The following is a 22776-nucleotide window of genomic DNA, read 5'->3' as shown; positions in this document are numbered from 1 at the left end:
GGTGTATCGGCCTTCATCCATTGTTGCCTCGAAGTTTACGTCTCCTGCCCCCGTAAGATTCTTATTATATATTATATTATAAAATATAATAAATAAATAAATAAATAATAAGGAAGAATGAGTTTGCTGTTTGTACATAGGATATATAGGCTGGGTCTATAGTAATTTGCCCAGAATGTGTGTTAACAGGGCAAGAAAAGGAATTTTAGATACAAGCCTCCCTGCAAAAAACCCACAATGAAATCTTCTTATTTAAAAACAAGATTCCTTTAATCATCATCATCATCATCATCAATATTAGCTATAAAGTCATGATTAATGTTCTAAGGGTAAAGTGATTAAATAAATTTAAATCTCAAAAAGCCACTTTATTGCAAAATAATAGTATATATAAGCATCATTCGTTGACAAGAGTCTGATAGAAATATTTTAATATAGTATAACAAAATGCTTAAACATTGTTTATTACAATGGGTTTTATATACAGTTAGCTGCTGTTTCGTGATACAGCCACACAGTATGTTCACCTGTAAAGGATTTTTTTTTAACGTCAATAAACCCACAGTTTAGAACAAATAAAAGTGTTAACAAAAAGCTTGGTCACTTTACACACACAAAAATATCCCATATCCCTTATGGCAGGCTGGGTCCATTTCCGTTTCACATGGCAAACGCCACATTAAAATCAGTGCATTAAATATGCTCAATAATCAACATTCATTTGGCAGGACAAGATAAAAGCAATAATAGTTTAGAGGACTTTGTGAAGGGGTATGTCTAAAGAATGCTCCCAACAGTCTACAGGTCTTACGCGCACGGAGCAGCTGACATGGCAGTGGTGAATGGCACCGACGAAGAGCTGGTTTTGGGGTACAGGAGGAAAACTGAAAACAGCAACACCTCTAATGCAATACACTTTGCACATCAGGAAGTGAGGTTCATCAGACGAGCGTTTTATCGCACGCTCACTACTGCTCACTTACGGATGTGCGAGTATCCTTGAGACGCTGCCGTCCGGCTACCATTCGTTTTTCCGTTGCGAAATAGACCCTTTCAAATCCGACCTTTTTTTAAAAAACACACACACACGAAATGTGCCATGTTCTCCTGCTGTGTGCAGGAAAAGCATCGCGATAACAACAGCCCCTGAATGGGCCACGTAATCTTTGTTTACTTCCTCTTTCCCCTCCGGGCAGAAAGAAGAAGTAATGAAGGACAAAAGCGGGGGCAGACAAGCGGCAGTAAAGGAAGGTGTTTCCTCCCCATGTGATGACGCTCAGTGTTGCTAAAAAAGAAAGAAAAAGGTAAGTGAACAGCAAACACAGATCCCAAAGACCAGAGCGTTACATTTGTGGAAAGAAAAGTTAAGGCAAGCGGGAAAAGTTCAGAAACCAAGGTTAGATTCAACACAAAGAGCAGAGAAGTTAGTAGCTACCAGGGTGAATTTGATTTAAATCATGATTTAAATCACTACTCAGAAAGACTCGATTTAATCATATGACTTCCCCTTCCCTCAAAAGTGCACTCTATTCATTGATTTTTTTGGAAACTTAGCACTTAAGAGGTAAGGGGTTGATTCTGTGTACATAGATTTGCAAAGGAACAATAGGATTGTGAACTCTGCGGGCACAAATTCACAGTTTCGGGAACTGTAAAACCAAGCATCTGTGATAATATCTTCTAGATAGAAAAATTGCCCAATAACCTTACAGACACCTCCGGAAGAGCATGACGTTGTGGATGGATTAATGGAATTCATTTACCCAAAAATTTAAACACTGCATAAATATACAACCTCATGCTACATAATTAAAAACTAATCCTTATTTTATGATGAATAACCTTTGGACTAAAATGTACCTTAAATAGAAAACTATCTTCAGATAGATTTTTCCTCAAAAAGCATTTTATCAAAAAAATCCGATTTAAATAATAATAAAAAATCCGATTTAAATGAAAAAAAAACCTATTTTTTTATTTTTATTTTTTTAAAAAAATCGTTGATTTTTATCCGCCCTGGTAGCTCTGCTCCTGGATTGTTATTACTTCAGCCTCTGAGTGAGGAATTTGAATAGCTGAACGCTTCTCCATGGAGAAATGGGAGAGATTATTCTTTCCACATAGAAAAACTCCCTGTCCGGGAACAGGTTTGCCAACTCAGCTAATGTTTGGGCATTTCGGCACTTCACTAATCCCCAATCTCCTTTTTTGGGGGGTGGGGGCACCCGTCGATCCTAAGCACCCACTCAGCTATTGACTTTTACCAACCCACCTTTTACTTCACTGCACAAACCTGATCCGCCATCACTGGCACATGCGCTTGATTTTATTTTTATTTTTTTGAAAACCTGCCAACGGCAGCTTGGTTCTCCTTGGAGCAGAATTAAAAACGTTTAGCTAAAGGCGTGCATAAGAAGTCTAGACAGAGCAATTCAAGAGGGAGGCCTCTCTTTAATACTGTTCAGTATTCAAATACCAAGAAGCCAAGTCTTGCTTTAACCACTTATATGAATCTGCCGATAATTACATGGATGTCCAAGTCTGACTCATGGTGCATGCTGCCGCAACGGAGATAGCCTCTTCGTAAGAAACGGCGTTTGCACACTCACTGGAACGCTGCCCCTATACTGACACAAGTCACACGCACAAATTGAAGCGATGTGCTATCTCCAGTAGCAGAGGCAGTAAGCCAGTGGACACCAGTTGCTGGAGAACATGGTCAGGGGAATGCTATGCCACTTGTGTCCGGGGGGCTGTCTTCACATCGCCCTCTTCGGTGCTGCACTTTCTCTCTCCCGACACTGAGGAGGGAGTGCGGGGTCCCAGAGCTGCTCCCATTCTTCCTGGTGGAAGGCGACCAATGGCTGGTCGCCTTCCACCAGGCTCCGGCCCCTGGTTGATCCCGGAGCGACGTCACAGGGCGGAAGTGCCGTGTTGGCATCGCTCCCTTTGAAAAAGTCGGGGTAAACCCCCGACTTTTTCCTTCTCGCAGTATCGCGGGGAAGCCCCCGCCGTGACTGTGAAGCTGCACCTGCGTCGTCTAACCAATGCAGTGCAGATCCATAGCGACCGCGGGGCTTCCTCTGCGTAGAGACGCCCAACCCCCTGCTTGTGGGTTCCTGGTTGACAGCTGATTGGCCCCTGTGTGAACAGAATGCTGGACCGGATGGACCCTTGGTCTGACCCAGCTGGGCTCTTCTTGTTCTAATACACTATAAATTAGGAGAGGGCAGACTTCAGGTATATGGGATCACCTTCTTTACTAGAAGTCTGAGGTCAGATGTAAACTGATGGCTCAGGAAACTGAGTTGTCAGTTACCTACTGCGCTCCGGGGGATAACCAACCCAAACAGAGACACATCTAGAGGTATACAGAATTATGCATGGTATGAAGAATGTGGACAGGGAGACATTTTTCTCCCTCTTTCAAAATACTAGAACCCAACGGGGTCATCTCATGAAGTTGGTTGGTGGGAGATCCAGGTCAGATAAAAGGAAGGACTTCTTCACACAGTGCAGAGTTGAACTATGGAACTCACTCCCACAGGATGCAGTGAATAGCTTGGAGAGAAAAATCAAACACTTTGTAAGATCTTAAATTAAAGCCACGTGATTAACCTCATGTATTTTGGGCCCACAGTTCTGGCATTTATTCATTCATTCCACTTCTCTTCCTTCTGGGTGAAGGCAGACTGGCTTTCATGAGAAACCATTTTCCAAACAGACACAATATGCGGCACTGCACAATTAGAATACAAAGGCCGCAGAGAGGCACACGGTGTAAGAAGTACAGTCTTGTAAGTCTAAAAAGTACAGTCTGTAACAATGAATCAGGAACATACACGGGCGCCTTTGACTTGGAGAAGAGACGGCACACCCCACGAAACGTTTGCGTTGCCTAGCGGTAGACGGTGACTCCTGTAGAAAGGGTTGGCAGCCGAGACCGGGCGCAGTTTTTGAAGATCTGAACGTTTCACTCCGACACCTCACCCCAGCACAAAAGGGTTTGCTTTTGCTGAAAACGCCTTGCCCGCAAAAGAGGACACGCCCCTCCCTGCGGTCGGGATCACATTTTGGACGCACCTTGCGAAAAAGACCAGCTCGGACTTGTGCAATCGCACCAACTCGAGGCCACTTCCTTGGACAGAGGGCAGTTCTGCGACATCCCCCATTTGGAGAGCCATCGGATACTCCCAGTCGTGCCCCAAATGGGGAGATGGTGAAGAAGTGCCTGCCTCCAGCAAAGGCTGGCTAGGAGACTGAGCCAGAGCAGTGGCTCATGCAGAGATGCAGCAGGCAGGCTCACGAGAGTGCCTTGGCTTGTTTCACGAGGCTGTGGCAGTCATCTCACGGCAACTGCGTGATCTCAGAATTGCCTGCATGAGACAAAAACGTAGGAAGGAGGGAACAGCCACTCAGACGCTCCTGTACCATCGTAGGTGGTTTGAAGAGTCACGGGATTTCTCTCGACAGAGCTCTGAATGTCACCTGTTTCTCCTCCTACACTGCTGCAACGCACAACCGAGGAATGCCCAGGGGTTCCTCCCAGTGTATGTGTGTGTGTGTGTGTGTGTGCGTCCCCTTCTCAGATGGCAAGCGGCTTCATCAGCTCCAGAAAAATACAGAGGTTTCTACCTACAGTGGCTGCTTCTGCAACCGGACAAGCCCAGCTTCTGCAAAGCGAAGAGAAACAAGCTGGAGATAGTTTTGCTTGACTAGTAAATTGCCCCTGATTTTGCCATGAGCAGAGAGCAGCCTTCCCTTCTTAAACATTTAAACACGTTAAGACGTTTATAAGGAAGACCGACGAGCTTTGGACAAGCGGGCAAAGTCGCCTCTGAACCCCTTCCATCCCCTACGCAGAGAGAAAGGGCGTTTGCAGGGTGTGGTGGGGTTCTCCCTGTCAAACAAGACCCCAAACTAAACCGGAGAGAGAAACACGAAGACTCTTCAAACCGCTTGCGAGGGCGGAAGATCTGAGCGGCTGTGGAGCCCTTCCTGCACTTCTGTCTCATGCAGACAACCCTGAGATGCTCCGGATTCCTCGAGTGACTGCAGCCTGGGGCAGAATTTGCATTCTGGGGGGAGGGGGAAACCACTTTTAGAATCATGGTGTTTATTCTATGTAGCTTTGTTAGGTAACCCCCAAAAGCTACTGGTCTTGCAAAAGGATTTCCACTCAACGGCTTTCTACTAGTAAGTACATCTGGGGGAGGATGGATGGAGCGCCACAATCCCTCCTTTTGCCAGTCACTCTTATGGGTAAAAAAGGAAATGCTCCTTGCCTTTCACATGGTTTCGATGCTGAGCATGTGGGAAGAGGCTTCGCCCTCTGCACATCCAGGACAGAAGCTCAGTGGGCGGCTCTGTCCCATAGAAACATGGCTAGATGCTCAGGAGGCAAAGTCCTGCCCTGGGCATCCGGCATGGAAACGCAGCGGGCTCTCAGAGGAAGACCAAGTGCTCTGCACCTCCACTCTGTGTGTGCGTGTGTGTGTGTGTGTGTGTGTGAGAGAGAGAGAGAGAGAGAGGGAGGGAGGGAGAGGGAGAGATTATATACCGTATTTCTTCGATTGTAAGACGCCATCGATTGTAAGATGCACACTAATTTCAGTACCACCAACAGAAAAAAGCTTTGATTCTAAGAATAATAATTGCACCCGCGATTCTAAGATGCACCCCGTTTTTAGAGATGTTTATATGGGAAAAAAGTGCGTCTTAGAATTGAAGAAATATGGTATATAATTACACACAGGGACCTGGTTTGCATGTCAAGACAAGTCATTGTGAGTTAATTAACCCTCAAGATCATAGAATCATAGACTAGCAGAGTTGGAAGGGGCCTACAAGGCCATCGAGTCCAACCCCCTGCTCAATGCAGGAATCCACCTTAAAGCATCCCTGACAGGTGGTTGTCCAGCTGCCTCTTGAAGGCCTCTAGTGTGGGAGAGCCCACAACCTCCCTAGGTAATTGGTTCCATTGTTGTACTGCTCTAACAGTCAGGAAGTTTTTCCTGACGTCCAGCTGGAATCTGACTTCCTGTCACTTGAGCCCATTATTCCGTGTCCTGCACTCTGGGAGGATCGAGAAGAAATCATGACCCTCCTCTGTGTGACAACCTTTTAAGTATTTGAAGAGTGCTATCATGTCTCCTCTCAGTCTTCTCTTCTCCAGGCTAAATATGCCCAGTTCTTTCAGTCTCTCTTCATAGGGCGTTATTTCCAGACCCCTGACCATCCTGGTGTGTGCCAGCCGCCATTTTGAATACGTGAGCTCAGGCCGGTGATAGCAGTGGCTTGTCATGGTGTGCAAACCCAGGCGGCGAGGGTTAAACACAAGCTTGCGTAATCCACAGTGGCTTGTGGTGCCGTGCGAATTGGCTCCGTGTGGGTAATGGGCAGAACACATCGTTTGCATGCAAAAGGTTCCAGGTTCAATTCCGGGCATCTTCAGGTAGAGTTAGGGAAGACGTCTTTCCAAAACCCTGGACAGCTGCTGCCAAGCCGTGTAGCCGACGCAGAGTGAAATACACCGGCAGCTCCCTATGTTCTCAACATTACAAATCAAGGCTGGGAGTGGAGGGAGACCTGGATTTGGGGGCTAGCAAGTCTAGGATCACAGGGAGAAAAATGCCATTTTGCCCTGCAGGATCATATCACATTCTTTTGAGATGTAGTTCAGTGCACGGACGAGATATTCTGCCACAAACAAATCAAGCTAGAGGAAAAACAACAACCCAGGGGACACTCTCCCTCAGAACTGAAAGAGGGGCGATTTCGAACCTCTACCATAAGGATTTCCCCTTCCAAGACTTTCCTTGACACACAAATATGGGAGCTGGGAGGGTGGGGGAGGAGAAAGCCTGCCGTTTGTGAGACTTCTGCTTTTAAGTGGTGGCATGAATTGAGAAGAACACGAAGGCAGCAAATGAGTGTATGGAGGGAAGTTAGCAAAGAAAAATGAATGACTCCGTTTTGATGTTTTGATCACAGGGCGGGGATCCAAATTAGAAATGGGTTGGACTGTTTTGTTTAGGAGAGCCTTCCCTGCTCAGGTGCCGTCCGACTGGCCGTGCAGGCTCGGTGATGGGAGTTGTAGTCCAACCCATCTGGGAAGCCCATTAAGGAATGTGGATATGTTGGGTATCAAAGCAGTTCATGGATTTCAGCATCAAAAGATGGGGGAGGTTACCTGGCTTTTGAGAGGGGGCTGGGTCACCTTGTGGCAAAGTATGCAGGAGGGCGCATGGAAAATAAGTTGCGCGTGCAACCACGTTTTCATCGCAATTAGACAGAAGTCCAACAGGCTGCTTTGAAGCCACTTCCAACGGAAGCAATTACCAAGAGCAAACATATCAGCATCTCTTCATATTCTGGGATGCTTACTCAACTGCAAAATACACACACACACACACACACAATCAATCAATGTGCAGGGTGTGCGCCTGCAGAATTAGACGCACGTCAGCCAAGAGGTGGTCAGACCATCACTTCTGGGTTTTGGGGCGGTGGTGGTGGCTGTATTTGTTTGCTTTTTAAGAGAAAGGCACAGGCCTTCTGGATTTATTTTGTACATTTCAACCTCGCCTATCCTCCAAGGAGCTCCAAGTGGCTCACATACCTATCCTCTCAACAAGCCGGCGAGGTACGTTAGGCTGAAAGATAGCGACTGCCCCAGGTCACGGGCACACCTTCCATAAGACATGACACATATTTTGTACTCTGGCAAGCAAGCAGGAATGTAAAGTTGTTGCTTTTAAAGAAGCGCTAGACCTTGGCTGCTTCCGAGTCGCTTGTTCAGACTGGAAGTCTGCCTCCAAAGTTCACATCCCAAACTGGTGTGGCTAAGGCAGGCGTGTCCGTTAGGGAGTGGGTGTAGCCGGCGTCGTGGCTCAAGCGCTTTCCTGCTGACACAGCCTCCAGGCTGGCCCCAAATGTCCCCACGGTGCCTGCGCAGAGAGGTCAGTGGAATGTGTCCCAGGATCTTCCTCTACACTGCCAGGGATCTTGGGTTATATCTCTCGAGTTAATACTGTTTCATCGGTGCCCAAGTAACTACTGGACAACTGGCCCTCCATTCAAGGCAAGAGTATCTTAGAAGTGAAAATGCATTTTAAAAATCCTGGGGAGGTTGTTACTTATTTGCACATGGAGCAAACCTGCAATTTACACCCGATATTCTGAACAGAGATGGGACACGGTACTTGTAACAAGGACTAGCACTTTTAACCACCTCCCTTTCATCTGTGCAAGTCACTTAAGAAGCCAGTTTTGAGAGAGTGACAAAATAAAGCCCGGTTACGATGTACCAGCGGCCGCACAGAAGGCATTTCAGAACATGGGAGGTCTCCTATAAATCAAAGGGGCCGTCCTTCGTAATTTGGCTCCGGCGTTTTGCACAATTCAGTTACAAGCATTTAATTTTCAACCACAGAGGAGAAGCCCGGTTGACCGAGCGGCAGCCCCGGCGACTCGCTTCCAAAAGGAATGCGTATCTGGCGTTCGGGCAACGGTGGGATTCTGCCCGCCCCGGCATCTCCAAGCTACACAACATGTATGCAGAAAGATGGCGCTCTCGTTTTGACACCTCGGACACGGGAGGGGGAAAAACCTCTAGCCGTGGTTTCCGTAGACGCGTCGGCCGTTGGTTCTACGTGATCCTCCACGGCTCCAGGAGTAGAGAGAGAGGAAAAAGAAATCCCTTCGCAGAGCCGAGAATTTCCAGCGTGTCAGTCAAAATGGTTGTGGAACATCTTTAGGCATCCAGGGTAGGTGCTCCCCTCGTCATTGCTTCTTGGTCGATTCTACTAAGAGAATAGGCCAAATCCCAAAGATAAACTATTGGAAGGAAAGAAAAAGAGGGTTTGTTAGACTGCTGGGTAGAATACAGAAACACACACACACACACACCCCTGGCTCCAGTGTGAACAGAGTGCTGGACTAGATGGACCCTTGGTCTGATCCAGCATCAGGGCACTTCTGATGTTCTTAGGCTTTTAAGGTGGATTCCTGCATTGAGCAGGAGGTTGGGCTCAATGGCCTTATAGGCCCCTTCCAACTCTGCTATTCTATGATTCTATTAGTGATTTAATTGGTTATTTCTAAACTTCCCCCCATAGAAGCGAAATAATAATAGTAGTAATAGTAGTAGTAGTAGTAGTAGTAATAATAATAATAATAATAATAATAATAATAATTTATTTCTTACCCGCCTCTGATTGGATTGAGGCAGGAAACAACAATAAGCATAAAATACATAAAATGCTGATTAAAAACATAAAAGCATCCTAAAAACATCCTAAAAGCACCCTAAAATTCTACTGGATAGGCCTGCCGGAAGAGATCAGTCTTGACAGCCTTCTTGAATGCTAAAAGACTGTCAAGCTGACGAGTCTCCTCCGGCAGGCCATTCCACAGCCTGGGAGCAGCATTCCGGCTGGACATCAGGAAAAACCTCCCGACTGTTAGAGCAGTACGACAATGGAACCAGTTACCTAGGGAGGTTGTGGGCTCTCCCACACTAGAGGCCTTCAAGAGGCAGCTGGACAACCATCTGTCAGGGATGCTTTAGGGTGGATTCCTGCATTTATTATTATTATTATTATTATTATTATTATTATTATTATTATTATTTATTTATTTATTTATTTATATAGCACCATCAATGTACATGGAGCTGTACAGAGTAAAACAGTAAATAGCAAGACTCTGCCGCATAGGCTTACAATCTAATAAAATCCTAGTAAAACAATAAGGAGGGGAAGAGAATGCCAACAGGCACAGGGTAGGGTAAAACTAACAGTATAAAGGATTGAGCAGGGGGTTGGACTCGATGGCCTTCTAGGCCCCTTCCAACTCTGCTATTCTATGATGCTATGCTAGGCAAGAGAGAGTAAGGTATAGGGTTGCCAACTGACTAGATAACCTGGTCTGCTCCTGTGCTGTTAAAAGCGGCTTGATCTGTAAAAATCAGTGTGTGAGGCTTTTCACAGCACAGAGGTGATCATCATCACCTACTAATGTGCTAAAGACATAGAAGCCACTGAAAAAAATGTTGGCAATGCTAGGAAAGAATAATTCAAGTTTATTGTGTGTTTAGAGTTTTAGTTAGGTGTTGTAAGCCAGTTGCCATCCGTGGACATTTCCGCTTGGATACATGTCTTGCATGTTATTTCAGAACGGCATCTGGGGCAGGGAGGGCGTTTCTCAACACGTAGGACCCAGTGAAGCACTTTTCCGTCCCACTGATATTACCGGCAGAAAGTTACACAACTATCTTGCTAAGGCTTAACAGTCATTTCACTTTGGCTGGGTTGTGGACTTCGTGTTTTAAAGTGCACAATCTGTTTTACGCTTGCTGTAAAGCCACCCTGAAAAGCAGCCGCGAGACCTCTCGAGAAAAAAGTCGACACGCGCAGGTATGACTTTTGCCCACCGGAGGGCCTTTTTCTTAGTGCGCAGTTGGCCACAAAATGTGCAGTTGTGGGGGGAAAATGTGCAGTTGTGGGGGGAAAATGTGCAGTTGGAAATCTGATAACGCGCAGCTGAAAAAAGGGGTGAAAAAAATAAGACACGTGTTATGTGTTACGTGTATGGGTTTATTAAGAACTTAACAGCAGACAAAGTCAGGGATGGCATGTAACACAAATTATAGAAGGATGCAGGCGAAAGAGCCCTTGATGGTGTTGTTGGGTCCTGTGACAGTGTTGCCTGAACAGATGGGGGGGGGGGCAGAGCTGTCCCTTGGGTCTGTTGCATGGTCTGGTCCCTCTGTCTGTGTCTCGGTCCTGTGTACTATTGCTGGTTAGCATCCGCTTCAGGTTAGGAGGTGGTCTGTAGGCCTTCAGGTCTGCCTCCCACGGCTTGTGAGAGAGAAGTGTCTGTGGTGATGATGGGCTGGAGTCCACTGATGATCCATTGCCGTGGTTTCAATTGGGGGCTGTAGGTGGCAACCAGTGGTGTACTTCTCTTGTGAACCACCCAGAGAGCTTCGGCTATTGGGCGGTATAAAAATGCAATAAATAAATAAATAAATAAATAAAAATCTTTCCGCATGGCCCTGTCAATCTGTCTTTAAGTTTAAGGTGCTACTAGTGTGGGTGATCATCTGTCCAGTTGTGAAAGAGAAATAGTGCGCTTAGCTTGAGCCGAGCGGGACGTGTGTGTGTCCGACAGGGCATTTTGGACCACCAAGTCACCTTGCTTGCTCACCATAAGCACTTTTTAGGGCGCAATCCTAGATACGTTTCGACAGTAAAAAAAAGCCTCACAATTTCCAGCATTCCCCAGCCAGAATGCTGGGAGTTGTAGGACTTTTTTCTTGTCTAAACATACATAGAACTGCACTTCTAGCCTGGTTTTCTGAAATTATGCCTAGATATGTGAAGACCCCGGGGGGGGGGGGGAATGGAAACATTTGGCAGGAGGGAAATAATTTTTCCCACCGAGGAATGTTTTTCTCCCCCCCCCCCAAATTTTTTTTTAAAAAAAAATTGGAAAAATTCAACGGCCTTGGATTACAAAATATTTCCTTTTAGAATTTAAGACAAAAGTATTTTTATATTGTTACCCAGCCTTTATTCCCCCAAAATGATTTCTAAAAACTATGCAACGAGAACACTTTTATAGAAAGGCTAGAGATGTAAAATGCCTGGAAATAATGAAGCCATGGAGGGAAACTTTTTTTTTTTAATCCTTTCTGTAAGATTCCCAGCATGGTTATTTCTTTTATTCCTTATTAAAATGATTGACCTAAAGTATATTTTTCTGATACACATTTATGCTCAGTTTCCCAACACGTGGGTAGAGTCACCACTGCCAATCTCGACAGTAAATGTGCATTCTTGACAATTTGGGTTTTGTTCTATGGCAGCCTTCCTCAACCTGGGGCGCTCCAGATGTGTTGGACTGCAACTCCCAGAATGCCTCAGCCAGCTGGCTGGGGCATTCTGGGAGATGCAGTCCAACACATCTGGAGCGCCCTAGGTTGAGGGAGGCTGTTCTATGGAGACCTGTGTTTCTGGGCTTGTTCTGGTTAGATGCTGTAGCAATCATTTAATGCAGTTCTAATTTATTCAGACAATAACTACAAATTTACTGCGTTTTTAAAGTTCTAAAATATAACCAAAAGAGCATGAGCAAGCGAAGTTATACATAAAATAACTTTAAGAACAGAAAGCTTTCTCTTCCTAAGTACCAAAATGGCTTTAGATCTGTAATGAGCGTTAAATTTTTTTTGCTTCTTTTTCCATTTCCCCCCAAACTTCTGTTTTTAACCCTCTCATGTTCTCAAATTTTCTGAAAAAGTTTACATCTCTCATTGTGCCCTGAGATAAGTTTTAAAATCTACAGTTGCTGGATTTTTTTATATATATATTGTCTGCCTTAATTTGTTTCTTTTAAAAGGCTTGTTTTGAAGACATCTTTTAGGACCAGACCAGATGTGAAGTTAATTGCGTGAATGCAATTAACATCCAATTTTACTTAACATATTATTGTTAAATAGTTAGCAGCCTCAGGGTAGTTTAAGCAGTCTTGGGAAGGTGGAGGTAGGGAGAAGTTTTGTATTTTCATAGCCTATGTTAGAGTTTAAAATGCTGCAGTCTTTATGGAACGGAAGAAAAATGGCATGGTGTGTGTGTGTGGGGTTTAGTGTGGAGGGAGAGAGCTGCCACTTAATTCTATTACTGTCCATTGATATTAAGAAAACAGTCATTTTGAATAAAAAGCCCGCCTCTTGTTTAACGCAACAATGCATGCATCTGTCCCAGCATACACCCTCAGAAGAGGCATTCCCTGACAGGAGAAGAAGCAAGAGGAACACCTCTTCTCAGATAGCAAATAACAGCAGTTAAGATCTGTTGCCTGATTAAATCAGGTGCATCTTTTTAATTGATCAAAAGATCTTGAATTGACTATTTTCGTTGATTCACTGATGAAAGGCAGCCCAAGCGACAGAGAGAGCAAGGTGAAGGAACATGCAATCCACGCACGAGGATCAAGGTGCTGGTTTTGACCTATAAAGCCTTACACGGCTTGGGACCACAATACCTGACGGAACGCCTCTCCCGACATGAATATACCCGGTCACTACGTTCAACATCTAAGGTCCTCCTCCGGGTGCCTACTCCGGGAGAGGCTCGGAGTGTGGCAACGAGGGACAGGGCCTTTTCGGTGGTGGCCCCCAGACTATGGAATGATCTCTCTGATGAGGCTCCCCTGCGCCAATGCTGCTATCTTTCCGGCGCCAGGTTAAGACTTTCCTCTTTGCCCAGGCATATGGCGGCACATTTTAATCACCCACATGTTTAGGTTTTTTAAAACGGTTTTTAATGCTTTATGTGTGTATGTTCTGTGTTTTAGAATTTAAAATTTTGTATACTCGTTTTTATCTCAATTTTAGAATTTCTGTAAACCGCCCAGAGAGCCCTGGCTATGGGAGCGGTATATAAGTGCAATAAAATAAAATAAAATAAAATAAAAAGATTTCCAAGGAACTGTTTCACATTTGATCAATTAAATGGCTGGTTACTTAATACCGGAAAAAAGGGGGGAAAGGCACCACAAAAACTTGAATCATAGAATCAACTTTCCCCAACCATGTTTCTACAGTGGTGGTGGTATTATTATTATTATTATTATTATTATTATTATTATTATTATTATTATTATTATTTAAATTTACACCCTGCCTTTTTCCCTCTCTTGCAAAGAGCTCAAGGTGGGTACATAATCTTCCTTAAAGAGACATGAGAGCACTCTTCAAATACTTAAAAGGTTGTCACACAGAGGAGGGCCAGGATCTCTTCTCGATCCTCCCAGAGTGCAGGACAAGGAATAACGGGCTCAAGTTAAAGGAAGCCAGATTCCGGCTGGACATCAGGAAAAACTTCCTGACTGTTAGAGCAGTACGACAATGGAATCAGTTCCCTAGGGAGGTTGTGGGCTCTCCCAGACTAGAGTCCTTCAAGAGGCAGCTGGACAACCACCTGTCAGGTATGCTTTAGGGTGGATTCCTGCATTGAGCAGGGGGTTGGACTCAATGGCCTTGTAGGCCCCTTCCAACTCTGCTATTCTATGATTCTATGATTCCTCCTCTCCTCTACCTGTGAGGTAGGTTAGGCAGGGAGTCAAGTGCATGGCCCAAACTCCCCCCAGTGAAAAGCTTTCATGGCCAAGTGGGGAATAGAACCCGGGTCTCCCCAGTCTCAGTCCTCCACTTCTAACCACCACAGCACACCGGCTCTCCAGAATCATGCTGGCCGGGGATTACGGGACTTGCAATCCAAATCATCTGGAGGGCACAAGGTTAGGGAAAGCTACCTTATAGTAGCTTTGCTGTGCTCCCTTCACAGATCAAGTCGTAATAAAGCTCCTTAAAGAAAACAGCTAACTGTGAAAAGCCTCAAACTCTGAACTTCTGGTGTGGACTATTGTGCGCTTGACAAAATTAACTTGCTACGAAATGACTCAAGAGCGTTTACAACTTTATTGAGTGTGTGTGTGAATCGTAAATGTAAGTAGGTACACAATTATAAAACTTTGAATAAAATAACATAAATAGATTTCAGGATCCTGTGCACCCTTTAAATCTTCTCCTCAATTTTATATTGACATTGCAAGTTTTAGGTATGTGGCATGTTTTGGTTTTTTCTGGAATAAAGAAAGAAACGAAACGAAAAATATATATGGGCATCGCTACCACTGTTGCTTGCTTTGCTTTAACAAGCCCCAGTCATAAAAAGGGCCCTAGTTCTGCTGCACAGGAGTCAAATTAAAAGTCCCAGTGGCTTACCTTGACCTTTGGCCTGTACTTCAAGTAAAGGGTCCTTGAGTATAAGCTAGAAGAGGGGGGAGAAGTGGAAAAACAATTAGAACAAGCATTCCGGTAACTTGCAACCTAGTCCATTAAACACAGCCCTACTAAGGAAAACGCTTAAGCCTCATGTTTTTGCCACCTGAGATCTAAATTATTAAGTATTTATTCATTATTATTATTTCTCTTTCTTGGTCATGGTGGTTTTTCTAGACGGACATGACGGGCTTTGCCAAGTCATGCTGTCTCTTACAGATTCAGGAATTTCCTGACCACTGAGCATGTTTTAAGTATGACTGCTTTCTGGATGTTGGTGTGGGTGACTTTTTGGTAGGCCCAATTTGTGAAGGTTTTCTGTACAGTTTTTTGATGTGATGCCGGCGACTGATGTGACGATTTTCTGCCTTTTTCTAACATGGCTTGGGACCACAATACCTGACAGACCGCCTCTCCCGACATGAACCTACCCGTACACTGTGCTCAACATCTAAGGTCCTCCTCCGAGTGCCTGCTCCGAAGGAAGCTCGGAGGATGGCAACAAGGGAGAGGGCCTTTTTGGTGGTGGCCCCCCTGACTGTGGAATGATCTCCCTGATGAGGCTCGCCTGGCGCCAACATTGTTATCTTTCAGGCGCCAGGTCAGGACTTTCCTCTTCTCCCAGGCATTTAACAGCATTTAACAATGCTAAGTTTGTTTTTTAACGGACCCTGGAACTGTTGTTTTCAAATGGATTCTGCTGGTTTTATACTGTTTTTTTTTAAAATGTTTTTGACCGTTTTAAATTTTGTATACTTTTAATGTTCACTGTTTTTAACTTTTGTAAACTGCCCGGAGAGCTTCGGCTATGGGGGCGGTATATAAATGTAATAAATAAATAAATACTGGGCCTCAAGGAACCCGGAATGCTGCCGAAGGATCACAAGACATTATGGAGGTCTCCAAGCCCAGCACCTGGCGATGGGGAGGGGGACATTGTGGCGTTACATGTCAGTTCCCAAATGTATGTCTGGAGTTTGTAAGTCTGTGGTTTCAATTGTTATTGGACGGCAATATTCCAAAAGCTCCTGCATAGTTGTCATCTCTCTGAATTGAAGTTTGTTCTAGCCATGGATAAGAAGCAACTAAGGGATTGGTGGTTTTGGGTAGATTCCAGGAGGGACCTGCAACTTATTAAAAAATCTAAATTCTCTCGGTGGTTCCCTCTTCTAAAAACAGAACACTATAGAGCATGTTATCTGTCCAAATTGAGGCCACTGCCCCTGAGAAATGCTTTCATTGAATTGAGGTTTCAAGTGATGCCAACTGCAGTGCTGGATGGATGCTACCACAAGGTACCATTTGAATCGAGATTATGTATCTGTGGTCAACAACAAGTGGAAGACATGGCACACTACATGTTAACTTGCCCTCTGTATAGGGACGCAAGAGAGAGACTCTTGAAACCGCTGTTGACATATGGAGGCATGAATGCCCAAGCAGAAACAGTTCTCTTCCTCCTTAGCGATACCAACAGTTATGTCACTCATAAAGTGGCCCTGTTTGCACTGGCAGCGAAAAAGATTAGGAAGAGAGAACTAGATAAAATTGCTATAAACTGCCACAGAGACTCAGAGTGCGGAGCGAAATGAGAGCTTTAGTCACAGTAAATTTAAGGTGGTCTGTATGGTTCTCTTGGTTATTTTAAACTGTTGTGTACTTTTATAGAATCATAGACTAGCAGAGTTGGAAGGGGCCTACAAGGCCATCGAGTCCAACCCCCTGCTCAATGCAGGAATCCACCCTAAAGTTGTATGCTTTTCTATGGATGTATTTGTCATGGCCTTCGGCTAGCCCAATAAACTGATGATGATAACAAGTCTGTGGTTTTTAGAATGTTGGCCTGAATGTACGGGGAGGAGGGATATATAAGGGAAGGACTGAGGGGATTGAGGGAGACTTTTTAGGGGCTCTTAGGGCTCTCTGTGTGTTAGCTCTTGAGGTTTAGAGTACTTGGGTCTGGAGAATTTGAGGTTCAGTGTAGAGAGTGGTGTCTTTGGAGTGTGGTGTGCACATAGTTTCTATATAGTTTCATAGTTTCCTGAGAGAGCGCCTTCTCCCTTACCAACCTGCCCGGTCACTGAGGTCATCCGAGGGTCTGCTCCTGGTGGTCCCACATAGATCCATCCTCCGGTTGGAGCCCACCAGGGGAAGAGCCTTCAGCGTGGTGGCCCCCCTCCTGTGGAATTCCCTGCCTCTGGAGGTCGGGCAGGCGCCAACTTCGTACTCCTTTCGGCGCCTCCTGAAAACATCTTTATTCCAAGAAGCCTTTCTTTAACACGCAGCCTTGGATTTCTGTTTTTGCTTCTTTTAAATTTTGTTCTAACTCTTTTATTCTGTTTTTATTTTCATTTTACCTTGTACGCCGCTCCGAAATTTTTCAATGGGGAGCGGTATATAAATTTTCTAAATAAATAAATGAATAAATAGTTGATGTATATTAAACAATACTGATAATAAAGAAAGCTCAAGAGTGATTGTGTGAGAGAAAGGAAAGCGCGTATGTGAATGGGTGGCAGGATTGGATGAAAGGTTTCAAAAAGGTTTTTAAATGTTTTAATTTGAAACAAAGCTTGTGAACTTTTAAAAAATAAATGTTAATTATTTTGTTTTTAACTACCACAAAAATCCCACGTGTCTGTTTGGCATTTATCATCTGAAGATTATATACATTTAGCACCCACTCTGACAATAATTCACCTCAGCACATATAACTCACAGTGTATTATTTTACATATTGAAATCCTTCTCCATTTTAAACCCCTTTCTCCACACAGTTTGGAGGAAGGTGGTTTTTATCCCTCACCTCAGGCGTATCAAGCAGTGGTGCTTGGCTTGAGCAGGGAGTGTCCGCAGCCAGGCCTGGTGTTCAGAGCCTGTGTCGTAGCAGACATTGTAGGGCCTCTTGGGTGGTAGCAGTGAAGAGGAACAGCATTAGCTGCTGCCCACCACCATCTCATATCCTGGACTGAGCCCAGATGGAGAGGGCAGTACACAGCCACCTACCCACTCACCCCAGCTGGGGTTGGCAAGGAGAAGCCCAGGACGTAGCTGCAATTAATAAATGGGAACAGAACAATTTTTTTTTACCAAGCAACTGGAATCTTCTGGAAGGAAAATGGCATACAGGTAAACACCTGGCACAGGCAAGAATCCCCCCCACCCAGAGCCCCACAGGAAAGGAAGGCCGTCACACCTGAACAAGATATGAAGGTAGGAGCCGAGGCCTGTAAAAATGTGCCACCAAGCGTGAAACTGAGTCACGACGCTCACAATCGGAGGTAGCCTCTCGCGTAAACCCCTGTGGAGAGAAACAACACAAACAAAGTCACACTCTTCCCCTTAGAAGCCGCCCAATTATAGACTTGCCAGACCAGAAATGACACGTTCCAGTTCCCCGGGCTTCCACGTCAGCTTTCTAGGAAGCCCTGGTAATTCGAACTCAACCTTTTCTTCGCTCGACCGCTCGCTGAACTCAACCTTTCAGGCACTGAAGCCCAGTTACGCCATCAAAATGTGACCTTCAACAAGCTGCGCGCTCAGGGAAAAGTGAATCCGCCTTACAGGCGAGGAAGTGGCAAAGTTCTTGGATGGCTCACCCTGACGACCTTCCAGTGCACTAAGGGGCTTTGGCAGGGCGAGACAAGCATCGCTTTTTGCAACTGCGGGTCAATTTGAGATGGAAGGAGTTTGTCCTGGCTCCAAGGCAGTTTCTGCGCTAGTGGCTATGAAGGAGACCGCGGAAACGCGCTCCGGCTGCATCTGTCCAAAGACATCATACCGTCCATTTGCAGGCCTACGCGGTGGCCGTGGTATCAGTGAAGCAATCTCATCCAGCTAAGCTCTTCTTGGGATGCGCTGATTCAGGTGCTCAGATTCAGTCTATCCTGGACTTTGCCGTAAACACTGCTGCTATAGGCACAGCATCAATGACACCCATCTTCTCAGAACTGCTCAGTGGGTTTCAGGGTTCAGTTTTGGCCAATTTTGGACTGGCCAAGGGAAAAACTGCACTCAAGAGGTTCTTGATCCATTTCCTGGCTTGGCTCTGGAGCAGGAAACCTTGCTGGTTTGGCCCTTTGTGGCTGAGGAGCTTTGGCTGCCTCGGCCATAAAGCTGCCAAACAACCCCGGCCTTCCTCCCAAGGATCGCGCACGGATCGCTGCACAACCGCGAGGAGGATCCCAGCCGAATGCTGCAGCTTCAGACTGAAAGGGAGGCGGGCTGCTTGTCGCATTTGCCAAAGGCGGGCCGGCACTCGCCACCGTACGCAGGACAAGTGGCAACGTGGGTGCTTGGTCCCTTTAATCTGCTCTTCCTGGACAACATATAGCCAGGGTCCTTGAGACTGTGATGGTGTCCATGTACTAGATGTATCCGTGCCCGTCATGCCTGGTTCCATCTAACTGAGAAGAGCTTCCCTTATTCATTTCCGATAAAATGCGAATAGACGGGAGAAAATCCAAATAGAAATATATAACCCAACATAAACAGACAGAGCAAATATAAACAGAAGGTCCACATGTACATTTGGGGGAAGGTGGGGGAGGGTTACCTTCGGGCAAAGTAGGCCAAATGCCTTTGGTTTGAGCATGAAACTGCCTTTGGTTTGAGCATGAAACTGCCTTTGGTTTGAGCATGAGTCAAACTGACAAATTTAGGGCTAAAACAAAAACAACCGCCCCCCCCCCCCAGCTACAATACTGTAAATTTATGCTGAATGGGCTTTTGACCAGAATTGTCAATGCCTCCTCAAAGGGGGTTAGACTCCTTCACATTGTAAGAACATAAGAACATCGGAAGAGCCCTGATGCTGGATCAGACCGAGGGTCCATCTAGTCCAGCACTCTGTTCCCACAGTGGCCAACTGGCTGCCGACCAGGGACCAACAAAGCAGGACATGGTGCAACAGCACCCTCCCGTCCATGTTCCCCAGCAACTGGTGTATATGGGCTAACTTGTAGAGGCTGCTGTGCTGTGTGTCCACTTTTTGAAGTCATCATTGCTAGCTGCAGGCTGGAGAGTGCATGCACACAAATAGACGTAGCACAGACTCCTAGCAGACTTACTCAAATTGCTAGAGCAGACTTCCCCTAACCTGGCACCTGCCAGATGGGAATGATGTGAGTTGCCATCCCAACACATCTGGAGAATGCCAGGTTGGGAAAGGCTGCTGAGGTACGTCCACCAGAGCAGGAGCTGCACCTAGCTATCTGGGATGGGTGAGATTAGGGACAAGATGCCCCATAACATGCGGAAATGGTTCCAGTACCAACGTACTCATAAATTTGGAGGAACTAGCCTTCATATTGAGCCTCGTGTGGCGCAGAGCGGTAAAGCAGCAGTTTCTGCAGCTGAAACTCTCCCCATGGCCTGAGTTCAATCCCAGCGGAAGCTGGTTTCAGGCAGCCGGCTCGGGTTGACTCAGCCTTCCATCCTCCCGAGGTCGGTAAAATGAGTACCCAGTTAGCTGGGGGAAAGGTAATAATGGCTGGGGAAGGCAACGGCAAACCACCCCGCTATAAGGCCTGCCAAGAAAACGTCAGCGAAAGCTGACGTCCCTCCAAGAGTCAGTAATGACTCAGTGCTTGCACGAGAGGTTCCTTTCCTTTTCAGCTTTCATATAAATATGCCCATCAGGTTCTCATCACCACCAAAACGGAAATGTTCGAAATGATTTTTCAACCGTTTTGAGGGTTGAAAAAGCAGTTACAAGAGTTCTAAAAGAAATTTAAATGTGAGAGTCGTAAACTGACCTTTTAATTAAAAGCTGCTTTTGGCATTCAGGCCTGTGCAATGTGACTGGGTACAGTTTGCAAATACGGCTACAGCAGAACCAAAGAGGCAGTGCAAGGGTTGCCTATTTGACCAACGGGCTCTGAGAGGTAAATCCCCAAAGGATCAGAAGATTGAAAACTAATAATAACCTTACTACAATTCACTCACCTCAATTTATCGCAGAAAATGTTGTCTATGTTCCAAAGGAAAAAACCCAGCAAAAAAACGGTCAGGGACGTATAGCCCAGCCCCCTGAGCCATGGGTATACCCTAGATTGAGGCAGAATGAAATCTTAAGTACCTTACAGCACTTTACAGGTTAGTATATACTCACCACATCTGCACCGTTAACGCTAAGGGTGGAATGGAGGAGAAACTGAGGCTGTATTGCTCAGTAATAGCCACTACACCAGCTGTTTTGCCCCGCTAAAGACTCTGACTAGATTCAGACAATCACGGGGGTCAAAGAAGCCATTGTGGCTTCCCCCCCCCGCCCCCCCGAGACCACAATGTGCATAATTACCTGTGGGGCAGCCCCTCCTGGTAGGAGGAGCGTCTTACTCATGCTACAACCCAGGGCTTGTAGTAGGGCTTGTGGCGTCGGTCAGAAGCCACCCCTGCCACAGACTGTTCCGGGTTCAGATGACATGGCAACCCGCGCTGCATCGTGGGTAATTATGCAAATTGCAGTCGCATGTGCGGGGGACGGGGAGAAGCCACAATGGCTTCTTTGGCCCCGGTGATTGTCAGAACACAGCCACTGGCATTTTAGCCCTGGGGATGGCTGAGTCATTTGTATTTCACGCGGTAAGTGCGGACACAGGTCAAAATGAGGTTCCGGTTTGTCGTGCAGAGTGCACACCCCGGCCAGGCTACCCCAGGCCGAAGGCTGTACAGGCAGGCAGGGAAAGAGCTGTTTTAAGACACCAAAATTGAGCAAGAGTTTTTACACAGTCACAAGATGCAAGTTCAAAAGCCGAACCAGCTTTCTTGTGGAAAACTGGTCACAAGTCAGGCCTCAGCAAAAAAATTCCTTTCCTGTTTCAGTTTTGATACTTGTGAGATTAGTGACGTTCCAGTCAAAGCACCACATGTAAGGGGGTTGCAGCAATATAAGTAGGCCAAAGGCACTCTCCATTTCTCTCACTTCTGCTGGAAGGTTAATATTATGTTCTAACTCAGCCGTCCCTAGCCTGGACTACAATTCCTATCACTCCCAGCCAGCTTGGCCAGGCTGTTCTACTAATCACTCCACCCACTAATCACCTGTGTCCCGACCATTTCCTGTGATTTAAAAGCCTCATCTGCACCCCTGTCGTCTGCTTAGTCTAACTGCTCTTACTTGTGAACAAGCTCTGTCTAAACTCAGGGTGGGACTTCCATATGCAGGATTGGGGCGTAAGTGTCAGCATCAGTCTTTTACTATACAAGGTAATAGTCCTGGCTACTAACAGGGACTGGCCAACGAGACCACATCACGCCAGTCCTTTTCCAGCTTCATTGGCTGCCAGTCCAGGTCCGGGCCGATTCAAAGTGCTGGTATTAACATTTAGAGCCCTAAACGGCTTGGGGCCAGGCTATCTGAAGGAACGCCTCCTCCCATATGTACCTGGGTCATCCTCAGGGATCCTTCTCTATGAGCCCCTGCCAAAGGAAGTGAGGCAGGTGGCTACAAGGAGGAGGGCCTTCTCTGCTGTGGCACCCTGGGTGTGGAATGAGCTCCCTAAGGAGGTTCGCTTGGCACCTACATTATATTCTTTTAGACGCCAGGTGAAGACCTTTCTATTCTCCCAGCATTTTAACAGTCTATAAATTAATTTAAACTTGCTGTTTTAAATTTGTATTTTTGCATTGCTGCTGTTTTCATCTGGTTGAGCTTTTATATTGTATTTTATATTATGGTTTTATACTGTTGTTTTATACTTGAATTGTCTTAATTTTGTGAACCGCCCAGAGAGCTTCGGCTATTGGGCGGTATAGAAATGCAATAAATAAATAAATAAATAAATAAGGCCAAAATACATGATGCCAAAGCAGTGAAGCTATTTTCTCGTAGACTGCAGAAACATGCACAGACAGGTTCATTTGCCGAGCGTACGGGACTCAGTATGGGGGTCAACAACACAGTTGCCGGGGGGCAGGAATCC

The 22776-nt window shown here is 45.8% G+C and overlaps 1 protein-coding gene across 2 annotated transcripts in view; it reads right to left on the bottom strand.

Moving 5' to 3' along the window:
* Positions 1–245: 245 nt before the first annotated feature.
* The window catches only part of ACER3 (alkaline ceramidase 3), a 74364-nt gene continuing 51833 nt past the window's right edge, over positions 246–22776 (bottom strand). The window contains exons 8-11 of one of the 2 annotated variants that reach the window (XM_063127290.1): positions 20798–20899; positions 18048–18152; positions 14795–14840; positions 246–8838 (exon numbers count right to left, since the gene is read on the bottom strand). In XM_063127290.1, the coding sequence (XP_062983360.1) occupies positions 8785–8838; positions 14795–14840; positions 18048–18152; positions 20798–20899 (307 nt within the window). In that variant the 3' untranslated portion in view covers positions 246–8784. Of the gene's footprint in view, positions 8839–10515; positions 10995–14794; positions 14841–18047; positions 18153–20797; positions 20900–22776 lie in introns of those variants that run through there. The other variant, XM_063127289.1, reaches the window with a different exon arrangement.

The sequence above is a fragment of the Elgaria multicarinata genome, chromosome 5 (genome assembly GCF_023053635.1).
Source record: "Elgaria multicarinata webbii isolate HBS135686 ecotype San Diego chromosome 5, rElgMul1.1.pri, whole genome shotgun sequence".
NCBI classification, from domain to species: Eukaryota; Metazoa; Chordata; class Lepidosauria; order Squamata; family Anguidae; genus Elgaria; species Elgaria multicarinata.
The sequence above is the reverse complement of the archived record's forward strand: the minus strand, read 5'-3'. Positions and strand labels throughout refer to the sequence as shown.